Raw genomic sequence first — 18,870 nt, forward strand, 5'->3', positions numbered from 1 at the left:
AGTTCGCTTGCCTTCTCGTTATCAGGGCTGGAAATGAGTTTGCTGAAAACTAGCCAAAGTGAGATCTCCTCTCTCGGCTTACAGAACATGGCGCATTAAAGTGAATCACAGCAGACAGCTGGGGCCGCCCTTTATGGTAATGCACCCTCTACAATTACTGCTTCGACCTTCCCTGGTGAAGAAAAATGGGGAGACGTCCATTTAGCGGCCCTTTCAAACACTTAGTGGCAGACATGTTGGGCAGCAGGACCACCTTTTGCCTGACATTGACTCTTGTTTAGAGGAGACACAGAAGACATTAGAAAGGTGACAGGTTGACAGATGAGATGCATCTGTCAAACAGCAAGAGGTATTAATGCATCCACATTGCCTTGTACCACAATGGTAGATGAAACTGCTTGGCAATAAGGGTGTCATTTATAACTGCAACTCTATGTGTGTGTGCAAATCTATTTATTGATTGTTATTGTTATTTGTTATTGAAGTTATCAACTGTTTGGAAAATCGTGATGAGAAAAATGTCAATGAATGCTTGTTGCTATCTACCTTTTTGTAAATATTAGGAGCATTAGCAGTAGATGGTACAAAATCTCCAGCTGAGAACCAGATGAGCATCAACCAGTGAAAAATATTGCAGAAGACAATATGACATTTGTGTTTGTGTTTGTTTCATGTGTAAAAGTGAGGAGACTGTAAGATAAGAAACAGCCGATTCATGTCATGAGATTTTCTACATTAGAGCTAATTTAAAAAGATAATTTAAATGTCCATTTAGTGCATGAACTCTTTTTTCAAAAAGGGCAATAAGCACCTCCACCTAGCATAAAAACATTTTTTTTTTTTTTTACAAAAGAGTGAGTGTTCTTTCAAATTGTGTGTTGCCATCAATCTTTGTGATACTTCAAAATGCACATCAAAATAGGTTATGGTGTGTTGTTACAATAAATGGTGAATACATCAAATATCCTAATCCTAAGGTTAAACTAAAAGTTCTGTATGCAAGGGCTGCTGAACACTTTTTTGTTACAGCTGAAAGTTGAACTGCTCAGTTTGATATTAAAATGTACCATCCAAAATTTCATCTTCAACTTTTCAGATAGTTTTCTAATAGGAAATATAATTACTTCACTCTTCACCTTATGAGCAACTTAATACAGTTGGTTCATTACACAAAACTAAGATATGAAATGGCAGTAGAACAATAACTACCGTAAAACTATATTTGAGATGAATTTCAAACTATTGGACATATTTCAGTAAATTGCACAAAACCTCTATTTCCATCATTACCGACACTGCAGCTATTATAAAGTGACAACACATGCTGTGGCAAGTAAAGTGGACATACAGTACATTTTTAAAAGCTTCATGTAAAAAACCATCGTTCATGTCTGAACTCTTTCCTGCTCTCTCTTTGACTTGTTTTTATGCCTCCTTGTGGACCACTACCCAGTTGACATTTCTTTATGGCAATTTCAACGTATACAAGACTTGGTCAATGCATAATTAAGAATCCTCCTTTAAAATATGATACTGGTGCTGAGATGTTGGTCATGACTCATACATGTTACAGCACAACGCATTACTTTTGCATGAGACAATGTGTATCTTTACAAACTATCATTTGTCCGCATTAGTAACTGGATAGTGAATTTCGCAGCAAGAAATCTACTTCCATCTAGAGTTAAAAAGGATATGGTTCAATACGCAAAAACCATAGGAGATCACCATGGCAAATATTTCCACTAGAATATGGTTGGTTGAATGTGTTAACATGTGATTATCTGGTTGAATCTTCATGTTGAGCAAAACAAAATGGATGAAAGGGTACTGTAGGAGAAGGAGTGCTGTGCTCATAATGGGTTTTCTAGTGCAGATATTTTTGTTAAATGTGCTCTCTGCTAAATTCTGGTGTTTTCTGTGGTTTACACAAAAGAAATATACACATAAAACCTTTACTCCATGGGCAGTTCAAAACACCCCCCAGCAGATGTGCTTGAGCCATGCTGTAGCCTCCATCACACAGCATTCCTACATTTAACCTGCACAAGTTATACACTGCATGTCATGACAGAGGAAAGAAAGAAATGGAAACTTACCTTTTATCCTCAGACTCTCAGGGATCCCATCCTGCTGGAACAAGAACACAGAGAAAAGGAGAACCACAGTTATAATAAACTACCAGATCACAGCTTCAACAACATGGCAGAAAGCAGTTTTCATTTAGCCAAATGAGTTAAATGCTTGAACCAGAGAAATAGTGTTTGATAGACCACTTAATACATTAAGGAACTCTCTTTGCAAATGGCTCAGTCTATAATTGAGATCATATGTCGATGCAGGCATGATGTTTAGGTCTAAGGATTTCACTGAGACTGCAAAAAACTTGACACAATGCAGTGTTGCGTCTTTGAATGGTAATTAATGATGCATTGATAAGTCATTACATTAATGTGCCCCTAGGTTAAATGGTCCTTTGCCTCAATTGCATGTACAATAATAAACATTTTAATTGGTTTCCATAGTCACATCCCCTCTGATTTTATTTTGGGTTAAGGATCGGTTTCAGATCAGATTATCTAGTTCTTACTTTATATTTCCCTCCTCCCTGTCAAATGAGCAGTTCCATGTTAATTTTTTTTATTATTTTAGTTTTCTCTGTCTCTTCATGTATGGATAAATGTCTTTGGAGGTGTCTTGCATCACATGAGAAAATTAAACTACCTACCAGCTACCAAAAAATAAATAGTAGAGTCACACAAAAAATGTGTAGAGACATACAGAGAAAAGCAGATAACCCTGACCCCTTGAAGAAGGTGCACTATAAAATCAGCTGCATTTAGAGGATGCATAGGGATGATGGCTGTAGAAAATGCTGTTATCAGGACTACTATTCTGAGCAGCTGCTCTCCACAAACCATGAATACGAAAGAAAGAGGCATAAATATTTGATTTCTCTACAGTGGAATCTGCATAGCTCATCCTTCTCGTTCTTGTACAGAAAATTCAGACTCTGGTGTTATGGAGAAGATGCATTATGCAACAGGTCTAGAGTCAATAATGAACAGTGGTCCCTGACGGCCTACTGAAAATAGTAGATTACCCAATTCCCAACTCTGGGGTTTCATGGAAAATCTGCATACTGTATATTTTCTTCCTAAAATATGCTCAATTGATTCACTGAATCAATTAATATGTCTGCAATACATTGTAGTATCGTCCCATACATCCGTTCTTGCAGTATAAACTTATGGACTTGGGTGAGATAGACATTAATGCTTTATGGCAAGTCACACATCACCAACTACTACACTTTCATTTTGGTGAAACTCATATTTTATTGAGAAAATGTTTAGTTTTTCCCTCTTATGTTCTCCGGCTGCTTTGCCTCAATTCTCTGTGATTTACAGAGTGAGTTACCTAGTGGACAGTAAACTGCGAACAGTAGCTGCTGTTAGCTAATGTCAGGACCACTGGGAAGAGGAGGTTTTCAGGCCCAAGGCGTGGGAGGGAGAAATGTAGACAGGAAGCAATGCTGGAATGAGCCTGAAGCAAGCTGGGTGAGTGGTGGCAGGCTCAACAGAGACAGAACATGGCAGAGGCAAAAAAGACTAAAGAGGAGAGGAGAGTCTGAGGAAGCTAAGACAAGAAACTGAGAGAGTGACTGATGGAGAGGGCACCATACAGTACAAGAGTAAATCTGAGACTGATGCCGTGCTGGGCTTCTTGCTGTTGGACTAGTAAGTCATTTTAGCTGATTGCTCAGTCTTGTGTAACATAATTTTAAAAAACGCACATGTACATCTGTCAGTATTTACCACATTAGTACTGTGAATCACAAGACCCACAGATCCCAGACCAATTTTTCTTTATCAATGTTGCTTTAACATCTGAAAATATTCCCCCACTAGTTAGCACCTAACTAATTATTTTGATTACAAATCAGTTAAGATGAAGTTGATAAGATGCTATGAATTAACAGGTCAAAACTAAGCTGAACATGGTCTGCTAACAAGCTGTCTCTACATAACATCTTCCTGGATGTTTTACAAAACATTGCTGACTAGCGACCCAGTAGGCCCAAATCACTGAAAACACCTGTGGCTCTGACATTCTTCGTATCCTCCCCACCCTCTGGAGGAGGTGACATTTCGAAAATGCATACAGGTAGGGAAGATATCAAATGGGGCTTATTTGCATATGGCAGACAGTGTTCACACTTCATTTGTTTGAAGAGAGTGATTTCCCCAGGGCCACTGGCATGCCCGTCTCTGCTGCTCCAAGACTCTGGGGACGTTGAAGCACCCAGCTGTACAACCTGCGGTTCATCTGCCCCTGTCACAGCTAGCTGGCTGACCGCCCACATCTCTCTCTCTCTCTCTCTGGCTTTATTTTTCAAACCTCCCTCTCTCATCCTATACCACCCTCCTCCTTTTGCTCTCTTTCTCCTGCTTCAGTTCTCACATCCCTCACTCCTCCACACCATCAGCTTTCAAGTACACTTCAACTTGTAACATATTACTGCAAATTGCAACATATCAGTCTGACAAGTGAGTGGAATATACAGTACAACGCTCCATCAGATCATATGGATCTATCTTTTAGGCCTAGTTCAGACCCCACTAGGGTTAGGCAATATGGCATTGAAACAATGTCATGACATTTCAGGGGATTTCTGTATTTCTATAAATATTTTTTTGCTGTGAGCTCCTGTAGGATTATTTTGTCTTTCTTCATACTAAAACAGTGCTTCTGCTTGAGGTGGTAAAATAAGTTTTGCTTTAATGTCAGCCATGCATATGGTTGTTGTGCATAACAGTATAACATAATTACATCAGGAAGTTGAAATATTGCCATTATCACAACATTTTTCTATTAATATCAATAAAAAGCATATGGTTATTATCTTAGTATGATACAGCAGACTCCAGGAGAGGTGCTAATGCAGAAATCTCGAAAATGCTGAAGCTAGTCCAACTTTAGCTGCAGCTGATACAAGCTCATGCAACACACCCTAATACATTGAAGAGTATACTAGTTGTATATTAGCATTACTATAATATAAATACTGTAATTTTACTGTTCACCTCACAATCATTAAAAGGCATCTGTCGCTTCAAACTCAAAGTCTTAATGCGTTAGACCATGGAGGTCAAAACATTGCATCAGTTAAACAAATGTTTAATGACATACAGATAACCTCTTCTTTCTTTGTATGTCGTTTTTCAGTCTGCACCAATCAATAAGACTTGTGCACCATATCTACCATCTATACCTATGGCAACACGCCCACACCAGCCAGGACCCTTTTTTTTAACACTGCTGGAAATCATCATATAAATAACAAGCCAAAAAACAGCAAAGCTAAGCATGTAGCGGAACAGACTAGGCCAGGTTAATACCAGCATGAACGTTGACATCTTGTTATTGTTATAGCAGATTGGCCCCATACAGTGTCTGCTTCTTCAGCCCCTGTGGAGCTTTCACAGAAGCGGGTTACCTCAGCCTCAGGCTGGCTGCCATTTGAAAGTAGACAGCTCATCAAGATGAGTGACAAGGGTTGGGGCTAAAACTGACCAGCTGAGAAGGTGGAGGAGGAGGGTGTAAAAAATAATAACAGTAGTCACATTTAAGCCAAACACTGCCGACTGAAGCTTGAATTAAAGCTACTGTACAACAAGATGTTTATTCTTGTTATTTTCCCCTTTGCTGTCTCTTTATCTCAATCTCATTTACCCCCCGCCCCGCTCTCTCCCTCTCTCTCCCTGCTTATCCCCTGTTAATCTAGATTTGCCATGTGGCCAAGCCTGTGCTGGATGGATAGGGCTTTGCACACAGTTGTCCTTGCCTCCATTTTGTTTGTCCTGACATAACAGCTTGATGTCAGAGCAGCAAACTCTCAGAAATTGCTTTTGTCCCTCTGTCAAGCAAGCCTGGTGACTATTTCACAAATTACACATGGAGTCTCTCCATTACAATGAAACACATAAGGAGTTAAAGAGTGACATAACTATGTTAAATAAAATCTCCAAGTAATATAAGCTTGACATAAAGCATTACAGTTATAATCAGTTATAATTAGGACTGGGTTCTAGTGGCCAAGATCTGCGTCCTAAACTTGACCCCATGTGGAGGATTTCACAGTGAATTTCTGAAACAATACCAAGGGAATTATGGGTAGAGCATGTGACCAGCTGTTTATGGCCGAATGCCTCCTGGTGATTGAAGTCTTTGTGAGGAGAGCTTATAAGGTTGTATCTGATCCCGTTACCCTTGTCAAACACTGTCCTTCAGAGCGAAGGAGAAGGCATAGCATTACACGGCCACTGGAGTATCACAGCTATTAGCGCTGAGCTGAGAGGGTGTTCAGTACATTTCTGTGAAGATGCAAATGAGGAAATTTTCATTGTTTTTGCACTATCACGTTATTAATGATGAATTTGAGTCAAATTTAATTAAAAATGTTATCCAAAATAGAGTTTCTTTTTATATGTAATTGCCATCATTTTGTAATTAGGGACTTCTTCTATCCTATAAAAGTACAAACCTTCAACCGTGTTCTGAAACATGGTATTGTTTTTCTAGAGTCTACGGGCATGTCATCTTGAAACAAGTGTTCTTTATCGCTGCTCACTCAACTGTATTGACAAGTGGATGACCCAAGCCTGTCTGCAATCTAGCCCACACGGAGAAAGTTCTCTGAGAAACAAAAAGGCTGTTGACATATTTTGGAAAAGGGCTTGCAATTTTTTTCACCAAAGGGTTGTAAATTTCCACAGCCTCTTTTTGACAGGTGGATAGATGAGTGGAGTTTACCTCTGTCCTCTCACACGATGAATTGTAATGGTATGCAGATGCTGTAATGACATTCCTCTGCAGTGTAATCACAGCGCCTGGCACATTAATTTCATTGGAGTGGAAAAGCACATGCATCATTTTTGTAGCTTCTTGTCAAATTCCCTGCTACATGTGGACATACATTACTTTAATTATTAAAGTCACTCTGGTTCCAAACCAGGGCAATAAAAAAAGAGAGGAAGTCAAAACTAGCTAGTTTCAACAAGAGATAATACACACTAACACGAATGGAGGTAAAGCACCTTCAAAATGTACTGTTGGATGATCTAAAGCTACTTTAAGAAGGTACGTCTGCTTCATTTAAATGACATGGCATTACAATAAAAAGAACAGCGTACACTCTCAGGGTAGTACAACAGAGAATAATGTAAAAGCAGAAGATCAGGGATACCATGGATTGTGTTGGGGGAAAAAAAGATTAAAGCACAACCAGAAGAGGTTTCGAGAAAAAAGAAAGAAAGAAAGTAAAATTGTAATGCAAATGTTAAAGTGAGCACAAGGACTACCTCTATGATGTGTGTCTGAAATACCTCTGAAATTCTTAAGCTGCTAGTTTTAACAATAAAGTCTGAGGATTTATTCGGCCATGGTGTTTTAAGCCACTAATATAATGCAATAAATTCTGCTTTCGAGCTCAGTTAGTTTTATAGTATGTAAAAATATAACCCAGTTACCTCGGCCAAATTATTAAAATCAAACCTTCTCATTTAAACTAGTGGAGTTATGCCATGCAGATAGCTTTGGTTTTCCAAGGTTTCCTGAAAAAGATCTGCACCTCTGAAAATTGTGGTATAATTCCACCACAAATGTAGGTGTTTAATATACTTGCTGTATCAGGTACACATGTACAATGTAATGTAATCCAATACACTATTGTGCCATAAAGTCTACTTTTATGATGCCCAGAGGTGTTCATTCAATTACATGCTTTAGCACTGACGTCATAGTGGTGCATTATAGTCAGGAGTGTTTCTAATATTCTGCCCCCCTCGTAGATGAAAATGTGAAGGACAAAGCATTAGAAACACTCTAATGTAATACAGGTCAGTGCAACATCACCTTTAATTATTTAAGTAATTGTATTATTGTATTTATTTGCAATAGCTGTAAAGCTGTATATTTTCTGCTGCTCAAAATGTAAAAAAAACAAACAAACAAAAAAAACCATTGGAAAACATTTCTTAACAAAAAGACAAAGTCAAGGTAACTCACATAATCCTAATATAATAGACCTAAAAAGTAAGAAAGAAAGTAAGAGTTGATATATTTTCTTTTTTGTTCGGGGCAAACTGACTATTAAACATCTAGTTCAGCAATGGATATTTTATCATTTAAACAAGTTTCACTCTTTCAGTCTTTCTAACCAAAACCTCCATCTACCCTCTAGCTCTCTCCATCCCCAGAAACTTGCACCTAAAGGGATGAACCGAGGCTGAGGTAAGACTTTACCCTCCAGATTCCAAAACATTTTCTTTACAAGATGAAAATGTGAGATACTGTACTGAAATCTGAAATATGTTCTTCTTGCTTCTGCTTATCCCAGGATATGTATCTGGAGCTTTTTAACAGAGTATGGACAAAACAATGGAGCATGCTGTATGTAGGGATGATCTTAAAAAAACATGATCTGGTCCTTTAAGACTGAAATCCAACACCCTCCAGGCAGGGGTGGACATTGGATCGCCTGCCTCTCTCTTCCTTTTGGCATAAAGCATACCAGCCTGGCGGAAGTGCTATCTTTGCAGTTCACTGAGATCATATGACAGGATTCTTCAGGTATTGAAGTTTAAATCCCTTTACTTCCTTGGATGTGGCTGGGCAGAAGCAGAATTCTTGCATATTTGATGTGTGCGTGTGTTTAGAAAGCATCTCTCTGAATAAATCTTGTTCAAAAGGTCAAAATGTGCTTGACCATTGTGTCAATTCAACAGCTTTTTCATCGCTCCCGGCTCCTCGCTCAACTCTGATACAGTCCAATGACGTTCCTACCATCTGTTCCCTCTGACTCCCTCTCCATCTCCTTCTCTTTCTAACCTACTCTCACCCATCCACCCTTCAATACTATGGCGTTTGCTTTTCATTCCCTAGCAGACGTGACTAAAGCTGACTGAAACTACTTAGTCGTATAATATTTAGTCTGTAGATGACATATTTACTTAAAATATCATGCTTCAGTTTTTTCTTAATTGTCATTGGTAATTTTTTATCCTGGACTGATTAGGGAGGAGAGGTGTTTTCTAGTGAACAGAAATGGAAAGAGCTTGTGGGAAATGTGTACTGAAGGACCACAGTGCGATTAATGTTTCTTGACAAAACACTTTGCTTTCCTCAAGTCCCTGTCTGCCAAAACTGTCCATTTCTTTGCCAGTCTAGCTCTAATTGATCCATCTCCGCTACTCTGGCATTTTGGAAACAAATCAGAGAAAAAATAGAGTATGCTACTAGTTTAGAGAGAAATAAATGTAACTTACTCCTAGAGATGCAATGAGAGACATTAATAAGAGTGGCAGACTTTGCTAGTGGGGCCTCTTCTGTATTGCTGGGTCAATAAGCATTAAATTACATCTTTTACTTTAAAACCTTCATCTAAAATGACATGAGAACTTCCTCACTTCATTCAAAGCTCATCTTTATCTTGCTCAGCTGTGCTTCGCATTAATCTGATGTAGTCTCTGAAAAGACAGTCCTCTGGCACAGAGGGAGGGATAATGATTCATCAAGTATTTTTCAGTAGGCAGAAAAACAACAACCACAGGAGAGTCATCTGATGCAGGAAGAAAGTGCCACTGTAATTAGTTTCATACTTGGCAAAAGCACATAGTGCCTCTTGTTACGGATGGCAAATGAAAAAAGACGGCGATCAATACCTTGTGTCGGAATCTCACGACTGGTCGATAGGGCGGCGACCTGAATTCCTCCTTGTTGGGTCTCCCATCGGTGCCAAGCACGGCAAGCCCCAACAGTAGAATTGCCGCCGACCACCATCTGGCTGTCTTCATTGGTCTTTTTCTGTCAAAAACCAAACAGGAATGGTTAGTGCTCTTCTCCAACTCACAAGGAGTTCAATATCAGTTTGCCAAGACAATACATCAAGTCCGCCATAATTAGTGTAGACAATGGGATCCGCAAAAGTGTCGTTGGTTTAAACTAAAGCTATCAATATGTGCTTTACACCCAGAGAAGAGATTAGATCTGCTTTTGAATCAATTATGGGGAAATAGACGTCATGAGAAAATCAAGATAAAGAAGACAAAGAGCCAATATATTAAGGCAATTAAAGTGAGGGCTTTGGATTAATTAGGCTGAGTGTCTAAGTCAAGCAACTGTGATGTAGCGGAGAGATTACATCTTAAACAGTTTCCTCACACCCGCACAGAGATGCAGCAAAATATATTTGTTTAACAGAGTGAGAATATTCACTTTTCACCTCCAATAAAATCGATAATTCATTGCACAGTATAAAAACAAGTTTGACCTTTGCATGACATGATTTAATCAAAACAGTGATTGAAAAGACATGTCCCATGAAAATGGCTGTACCTTAAACAGCGATGTTCAAGAAGGAAAAAAAACAGGAAATACATCAAGACGAGGATACGCACTAGCCAGTGGTTTAACACAAACACACACAAATATAAAAACATGCAAGATTTCTGTTAAAATATTTCTTCTTTTTATTCCTTGCCTTCATCTGTATTTATGAACCTCTATTCTTTGTGCAGCATGGCACAGAAATCCCCTTTGTTAGGAAGGTTTTATAAATAAATTTGACACGACTTGACTTGTTGATTTTCACAGGCGAACACTGAGCTCTACTCTCTAAGCCGTCTCAAGCCACTAGTGGCTGCTCATCATCCTCCAGCAGAGGGGGATGACTGACAACAGGATGGTGACCCTGCTTTCTTGTTCTTCTGGAGTGACAGAGTCAGACAACAACGGAACTGTCGTGGCAGCTCTGTGGGCCCACATGCTATTCACTGGAGGTCAGGAGGTCGTGCCGGCAGAGTGGTATGCCACTGTGATGTGCCGGACGAAGAGGGAACATTAAAACTTTATTTCTGTGACTTTCTGTGACCTTTATTGACTTCCTGACACAGGCACATTTTCTGCTTTGAAATGCCATCCCTTTATTTCAAACCAACAGATGTGAAGAACTTGTGCAATGTCTGTGCATTGTATGTGATTTATGGTGATAGAGATATACACTTTCAGTTAGAAAAACAAATATCAACAGCTGGGGTACGCATATAATTGTCTCCCTAATTCAACACATAATTTAGAGAAATTTAAATTAAGACTTTGGCCTATTTTCCTTTAGAACAAAGGTTTGAGCTCATGTCTCATCATGCCAGTCCCTCACAGTCTCTGTCAGTGTAGTAAAGAGGGGGACACTGAAATTGCCTTAATAATCCAGAGGGCACGGTGCTTTGATTCCAAAGTATGAGTCTAGAAAATAAAAGATTTTCAAACCTGGCAAAGTAATTGTTAAACCGCTGGTAATGAGCAACAGCCATCCCAACCCCCTGCAGACACATTATGGTCGTTTTGTGCTATGGGGCACTAGAAATCTTACTTATTGCCTCTTTAATGTGATCATATTCATTTTCTATGCATTTCTGAACTCTCCAGGTCCAGGTAGGAACCCTGCCTGCAGCTGCTGCTGCTCCAGTTCCCTTTCAGCCACACAAGGTGGATTACCATATCCGCTAGAACAATCAATCAACTTCTTTGCGGCGTCCCAGTGTTAAATGGGTTATTAATGGACTAACTTTTGTCGGATGCTGTGTCAAAGACAGAGACATATGTGCCGTTTTAAGAAGTTTAACTGCGTCATACAGCACTGTTCCTCACGGACATTTAACTCATTATGATCAGTCACAACTGCAACACATGCAAATAATTTTCATGTTCTACTTCTACTGACTACTGAATCCATAAGTAATCTTACTGGGAGCTCTGAACAGTTTCCAAAGTGCCAACTATGCTGTTCTGTATTTTATTAAAACAGCTATATCCCTATGAGTGCAACACTGTCTTTACTGTGGGTAGAACATTGTACATTTAAATTGCTCCTGTTCCACACCAGTTTTTTTGATTGATTTTTTTTTTCTTTTTTTGCAGCCACTGGTGAGTTAATTTTCCTATCATTGGGTCTATTTTTCTTTTCATCTTGTGACCATTACTGTTAATAGAGCTTTGGCACAATGACAAACTACATAGATAAATGGGAAAGAAGCAACACAACACAAGGCAAAGAGTTGGACAAAAACAAAACTGTTACTGCAAACAGTCATTTGGTAGTGTCGTTTAATTTGATTCCGTTACTGAGGTCACTTATATTATGTCCATTTATATCAATGAAGTTAGACTTAATATTATAAACATCCAGCCCCAAACCACCAACAACGACTGTAGAGTTGATTCAATACTTCTTGAAAACTAAGAGTATGACCTTCGTTAAGACAATGCTGTTGTATAAGGCTGTCTTTGCTTTTTTTCCTACCTAATAAACTGGAAACTTGTATTATATATTCACATAGTTCATGCAAAGTGAAACTGAGGCCATAAGGAAAGTTTTCCAAATAAAATCCTATCTGAATGTGTCATTGTGTTAGTGAAGTTTTGGCACTAACAGGCCTGTTAGTCGTTCATAAGAAAGAAATGTCCCTTCCTGTGCACATGTCACAAAACCTGAAATGTTATTAAACAAGCAAAACAAAAGATGTAAAAGAAATGAAAGGAAAAGCAAGCACTTCTAGTGTGCATGGTCTTTAATTTGACTGACACCAACTATTGTGTGTGCATGTCATATAGGACTGTATATACAAGTTCTTCTTCTGTGTGAGAGCAAGAGTGCGTATGTGTGTGTGTGTGTGTGTGTGTGTGTGTGTGTGTGTGTGCGTATGTGAGTAAATACTCCAAGTCTTATTTATTATCCTCGAAAGCACAAGAGACAGAAACAGTCTGGAAGTTTTCCCTGGACCCCCACCAGGGAGTGCCACCATAACTTTGGCTTGTGGTTTGAAATCCCCCAGAGCACGTCTAAGCTTTGGCATTGACTTTCAAATGAAGACTACCTATTTCCCACTATGTACACAATGCATCATGTCTTGACAAGCTCACAGCCACTCTCCTCTAGTCCCCTCATCGGTCTCATTCAGCAGATTTTTGCCATTCAGTGCACCGGGCAAGCACAACAACAGAATTGTCCGTACTGCCCCTCTTACAGATACCATGTGTATATCACCTGCCTGCTTCAATGTCCCAGGGATAAGCTGGGATTGAAGAAATGCACATTGTAATTCACTATCAGCTATCATGTTTAACCGAGTCATAAGTCTGGAAAATAGGAATACATAATTAAACATGCCATAAATTTTCTTGACATTATGCATGATTTTCCCTCAAAAGGGGGCCTGAATTCAGGAATATTCATATCCCACATGACTATTAGTCAGCTTAGACTAACTCTGATGCTAATAACTCTTCATTTTAGAGCTTTTTAATTACAGTCAGTTTGTCTCAAATGTAATTAAATAAATCCCTTGAGCAACTAGGAATTGTCAGTATGGCTGGCTGTCCGCTGGGAACACTGAGATTTCTGTTTTTACAGTAGACAGTACAGTATGAGCTATAGTATATTCAGACTGAGAACATACAGTTTCAACAATAAGAACAGCATATTGCACAAGATATTTCAGCCTTTAGCAAAGGGGTACCAAACCATGGAGCCGTGTTCAAAATAATTTAGCAACAACAGCCAACACTTTCCTCGAGCATCTGTTATGCACTGCTGGCTCCCGTGTCCTCTACAGTTAAGTAAGTTTCTCACAAATACTAAAGATGTTTGCTTCTTTCTCAATAAAGTGAAAAAACAGGCACGGAGCAGAAGTGGAAAATGTAATTCTGTATGTGTCAGGAAAGGTTATCGGTTCATATTTCCCAACTACCAGAGACAGTCTCTTCTCTAGATGCAGTTGGACAAAACATTACTCTTATCCCCAACATCTTATGTAAAGCACACCTGTTAGGTCTAAATCATAATGTGAGGTAGCACACAGAAAAGTGTCTACCCAAAGAGAGACCGGATAAATTCATCCTGTTTTTCCCACATACGATTCTGCCGTCTGGTGTCTTGACCTTTGTGTACACAGGATGTGAACCTGTTTAGATTAAGACTGACAAACTATCTCCTAGACCACACCATGACTTGTAAGCCCCTCGAGGGTTCAACGTTAATGTTTTTTGTTTTTTTTTTCACTTGCACAATTCTTTTATACCCATATAAAAATGGTTTTATTTAATAAATTTATTAGCGGTAGAAGACTTGAAAGACTTGTATTCTGATTGATTTTTAGAAGTCAAAATAGCCAACAAGATTTAATGCATATCTACAACATTAAACCTTAAGTTTGTGTTTAGTTAAACCTGCCTGTTAAACATCCTGCAAACCCTAAAACTTATTTTATTATGCATGGTGGGCTTCCTACCTCCAGATAATGTGCTACTGTCCTGTTCCAGCACTTTGATTCAGAGAATTCAGAGAATGTTGACCTGACTAATGTTTGGTATTTCTGTAACATGTTACATGTGTGCTAACATGACATGATTAATGGCTATTAAGTTGAAACATTTGGTGTATTTCTTACTGCTATACAAAGCTGAGAATATGCAAGACTACTATGTTCCTTACCTTTCAACTTCCTTTATTTGCATCAGTAGAGAAGTGTGATTGAACTGCAGAGCACTCACGAGTCAGTGATGATGTATGAATGAGAAACAAGCCAACAGACCATCGCCAAACATCTTTAAAGCTAGTGTGACTTTAATACAGTGAACGGAACTCCTTTCAACTCAAAATATAAAAAAAACTTTTTTGCCAAGCATAGTCTTGGTCATTCCGACCACCTTGAAGTAATCAATATGTATTTCAAGCACAAGACATTTCTGATAGCCTTTTATTCACCATCTTTGAAACAAAGGTCAGACAGTTAATTAATTTTTGTCTCAGGATGTCACATTTCAAGCGCTTGATATCCCATATAATACACAAGGTCGCACTGCAGCCACATTAGCTTATCATTTTCATTCAGCCAAAACAAACTGACAGACATGACAGACACAATATGAAGACATAAAAATGCCCCAAGTTTCCCTCACATATAATTTGAAAATCAAAGCCTTTTTTCTGCAAGACAGACGATTTTCTCTCAATGTTATTCTGAATAGTTTCTTAAATGCTATTTTTGCAAACTGTGTTTGAAACCTGTCAAGTGTTGAAATGACATTTGAAGAGTCATTCATCATTTTACTGTGGCAGCAAGTTTTCAGCTCTTTGGCAGGTGTATCCTATTTCTTCTACAGTGTAAAATGCAAACTCTACACAGAGGAAAAATAACCATCCATTTCCATTTTTCCACCTTTATTTATCCACTTTGCTGAGCATGCATGGATGCGGTTATACTGCAATCACCCTGCTTCAAAGTCAGCCGGTCTTGCAGATTTACACCAGGGAGCAGTCTAGTACAATCAGACGTGTTGTACAGCTAGGCTGCTTAGCAAAGCTTAAGTGCCTTGCTCAATAGTTACATCAGTTATGATGAAAGGCAAGGTCATGTTAACTTATCATGACCACCTATGATTTCTAAAGAAATGAGAAACAGCAGCCTAACATTACTTTTAGCCCTTCTTTGATGAAGCAATTCTGTTTTCCTTTCACACATAACACAGACCGTGCCCACCGTGTTTAGTAAGAGTGCTACTATCCACCTGAAATCCAAGTTTTGCTGTAGTCAGCAGGTAAAATTTCATATATATTGAAAACACAGACATCATAATCCATTCTAACATAATTGTTAATATATTTTAGTCCAACCTACAGTCTTCAGTGTAGCAATAGTGTCTCCTGGTGAGTGCACTTGTGTTGTTGGCTATTATGTGAAGTGGAAGAAACACTCAAAAATGTTGCAATACCACAATGTAGAAATACTTTGTTATAAGTGCATCATGCATCCTGCAATCAACCTCTTACTTAGGTAAAAGTGCAAAGGTATAAGCATCACAAAACACCAAATGAAGTACCAAAATAAAAGTTCTCATTTTGCAGAACAGCCTACTCTAGAGTAATGCACAGTTTATTATAGGGATGCAGCCAGAAACGCAATACCGGTTATTGGTTTTCAGTTCGATACTGTGCTCATGTACTCTAATTATAAAACTACTCAGATACAACCACACCCGATACCACTGCACCACCCGATACAGCAATGTGACATTAACCATTTGGTCGTAAGCAAGTAGACACAGGAGGAGCAATGTAAGTAGTTTGGAGACATTTTAGGATAAGTGATGAGATCCCAAGATTCCATACTGTCACCACATCACAGATGTGTGATTTTAGTCAACAGAAGTGTTCTACAGGCAAAACAGTCACTAGTCACCATAGAAGGTTAATTTGATGATGTAGTCTGCCACGTCCGTCACACCCTTAATCGGCATGTTAACAAGGGTCTTACCTAATGAGGTGGCAGTCAAAATCAAAATATTTGGATATTTTCAACATTACATTTAAGGGCTTGTATCAATATAGCATTTTTTTTCTCAGCACCAATATCTTAGGACAGAGAAAACGTGCTGCACCCAGCACTTGTTGATGCAACTGCTCTTCTGGAGCACTTGTAGTGGAAAATCTAGTGAAAAAGGCAGCGTGATTGTAATGTAATCACAGAAAAATAAAAGTGAAAACACACTTGCGGCACACGTCAATGTTGCACTGGGCCCAGGCATTTTCTTCTTGTTTTGATGCTGGTTAATGTGATCTACTGGTACAGTGGAATGATGCAGACGACAGGCTGATATATATATTCGTATGTTGTGGGCTTTTTACCCTCTCATCCAGCAGCATAGCAACAGCTAATCATATTTGATCGCTTGGTAGCGCACATAGCGATGCTCCACAGGCGCACAAGCGGTTTTGCCCGACATGCTCAGGCATTTCTGAAGAGTTTGCGCCTGTAGCAAAGCATCTGATCAGCCCCCATAACAGAGACAGAAAATAGATTTAAAAAAAAACTATGCTGAGAGTTCTCTACTATGTTTTTTTGCTGTCATTTATGGTCATGCTAGCTTCTCTGCCTCTATCCTCTGCTTGTTTGGGCTTAGCTCCCACAAAAACATAACACAGACAGCAGACAGGTGGAAACAGTGAACCAGGTGAAGGGAACGGAGTTGATGACAACTCGACTAAAGTATAGAAAAAGTAGAAAACGCCGTATTTCCGCCTACCTCAGCACGCTTGTTAAGCTAATAGGAAATTGTTAGAAACCTGTCAGGAGGCTGTTGTCATAGAAACAAATCCCACGTGTAGCATTTTCTTTGCCTCACGAAGGACAAGCACAACATCCCACTTTGCCAACGTTTTCTGCTAGAAAATAACGCTATGTGCACACAGGCTTTTAGTCTGGTACAACATGGAAGACATTTAGGTGCAGCTCAACATGCCAATAAGACAACTTCAGCAAGATGTACGTCACAGCAGGTTCTTTGGGTCCAAATACGAACTCGACAGTGTACTAACGTTAATTTTCACAGTTTCAAACTAGCTGGTCTGTTACCAGATAAAATGTGATTTTATTTGTTTAAAGATTGTTTTTTTCCCCTCAAACATCAGCACTACTACAGAGGGCGAAGAGATGCCGATGTTTGAGCTACAGAATGTGTCTGGGGGAAAGGCGGACAAGCAGAATAATTTGGGAGAAAGACAAAAGCTACATAAGGCCCAGGCCAGCAGTAGTCTGGAGGGCAGTGTGTTTGATGAGATAGCAGATGAGCAAACATCAACCTCACTGAGCAGTGCACCAGTGGGTGCTGCCATTCTTTTAGAGACACACCATGGAAAGGCCACAACTTCTCAGGAAGACAAACCACTGCAGTGCATGGGGGTTAACAAAGTGCAATTTCCTACTCTGGCCCAAATGTCACACAGACAACTCTCAACACCATGCAGCAGTTATTGGCTGTATTAAAACTGATATCAGAAAGTTTTAAGGAAGAAAAATGTCCACATTCCGATTTCAGCTTCCTAAATGTGAATACATGTTTAATTTCTTTGGTCTCTATAATAGTAAGCTTAATGTTTTCGCAATGCGGACAAAACAAGACACCTGACGGCTTCACCCTGGGCTTTGGGAAAACGGTAATTTAACATTCATCAGCATTTTATGACATTTTATGGACCAAACTAAATTCAATTCATTGGTCGACAGATGAATAGAAAATAAAAATAAGCATTGTTGCAGCCCTAGTAGCTTGTGATTCTCAATAAAGTATTGACCTAATATTACCTTTAAAGTAACTAGTAACTAAAGTTATCAAATAATGTAATAAAGTAAAAAGTATTACAATATTTCACTCTGATCTGTAGTGGAGCTGAAGTAAAAAGTAACAGAGAGGAATGTACCCCAAGATTGTTTTTAAGTAAATGTATTTAGTTTTCCTCCACTAATTACCCGTGATAAACTTAAACAGAGTTAGAGTTAAAGTTATGAATGTGCAGGTTGTGGAAGACAATGTCATCTTTATAGACCAAAGGCTATCACCACATATTTGATCCTGCTACATTAGCGTACACCTTGTGAAGTTATATGTACCTGTGAACTCACCTAACTAGATGTTAAACCAGTGTCGCAGGACAAGTGATCCATTTTATGTCATTCAATGATAGTAAAGTTGGTTTTGGGGTAAAATGATAAAAATAAAAAGCCATAGGAAGACAGGTGGACATCTGAAGAAGCTTTTAGAAGAATTCCAGTTGATGTCTGCAGTGTGTAAAGTGCCAAACACACAGCAGGCACAGGTAATTCAACTCAACATGAACGGAGGAAAGCCGTGATGGTGGTGCAGCTGAGCAGCAGTACTGGGCTCGGTGCTGCCACTGGTGGCCAGAGGCTAACTATGTATAGGCAGCGGCAATGAAACTTTTTCACAGCAGCTACTTTCACATGAAATTGTTGG

General features: G+C 39.0%; 1 protein-coding gene across 4 annotated transcripts in view; it reads right to left on the reverse strand.

Moving 5' to 3' along the window:
• fstl5 (follistatin-like 5) overlaps window positions 1-18,870 on the reverse strand; it is a 163,141-nt gene that overhangs the window by 125,189 nt on the left and 19,082 nt on the right. For 2 of the 4 annotated variants that reach the window (XM_019260614.2, XM_027280892.1), the window contains 2 exons: window positions 9,726-9,867; window positions 2,100-2,133 (listed from right to left, as the gene is read on the reverse strand). In XM_019260614.2, the coding sequence (XP_019116159.1) occupies window positions 2,100-2,133; window positions 9,726-9,867 (176 nt within the window). The remainder of the gene's footprint in view (window positions 1-2,099; window positions 2,134-9,725; window positions 9,868-18,870) is intronic. The other 2 variants (XM_027280893.1, XM_019260615.2) reach the window with 1 other exon arrangement.

The sequence above is a fragment of the Larimichthys crocea genome, chromosome VII (genome assembly GCF_000972845.2).
Source record: "Larimichthys crocea isolate SSNF chromosome VII, L_crocea_2.0, whole genome shotgun sequence".
In the NCBI taxonomy this organism is placed as follows: domain Eukaryota; kingdom Metazoa; phylum Chordata; class Actinopteri; family Sciaenidae; genus Larimichthys; species Larimichthys crocea.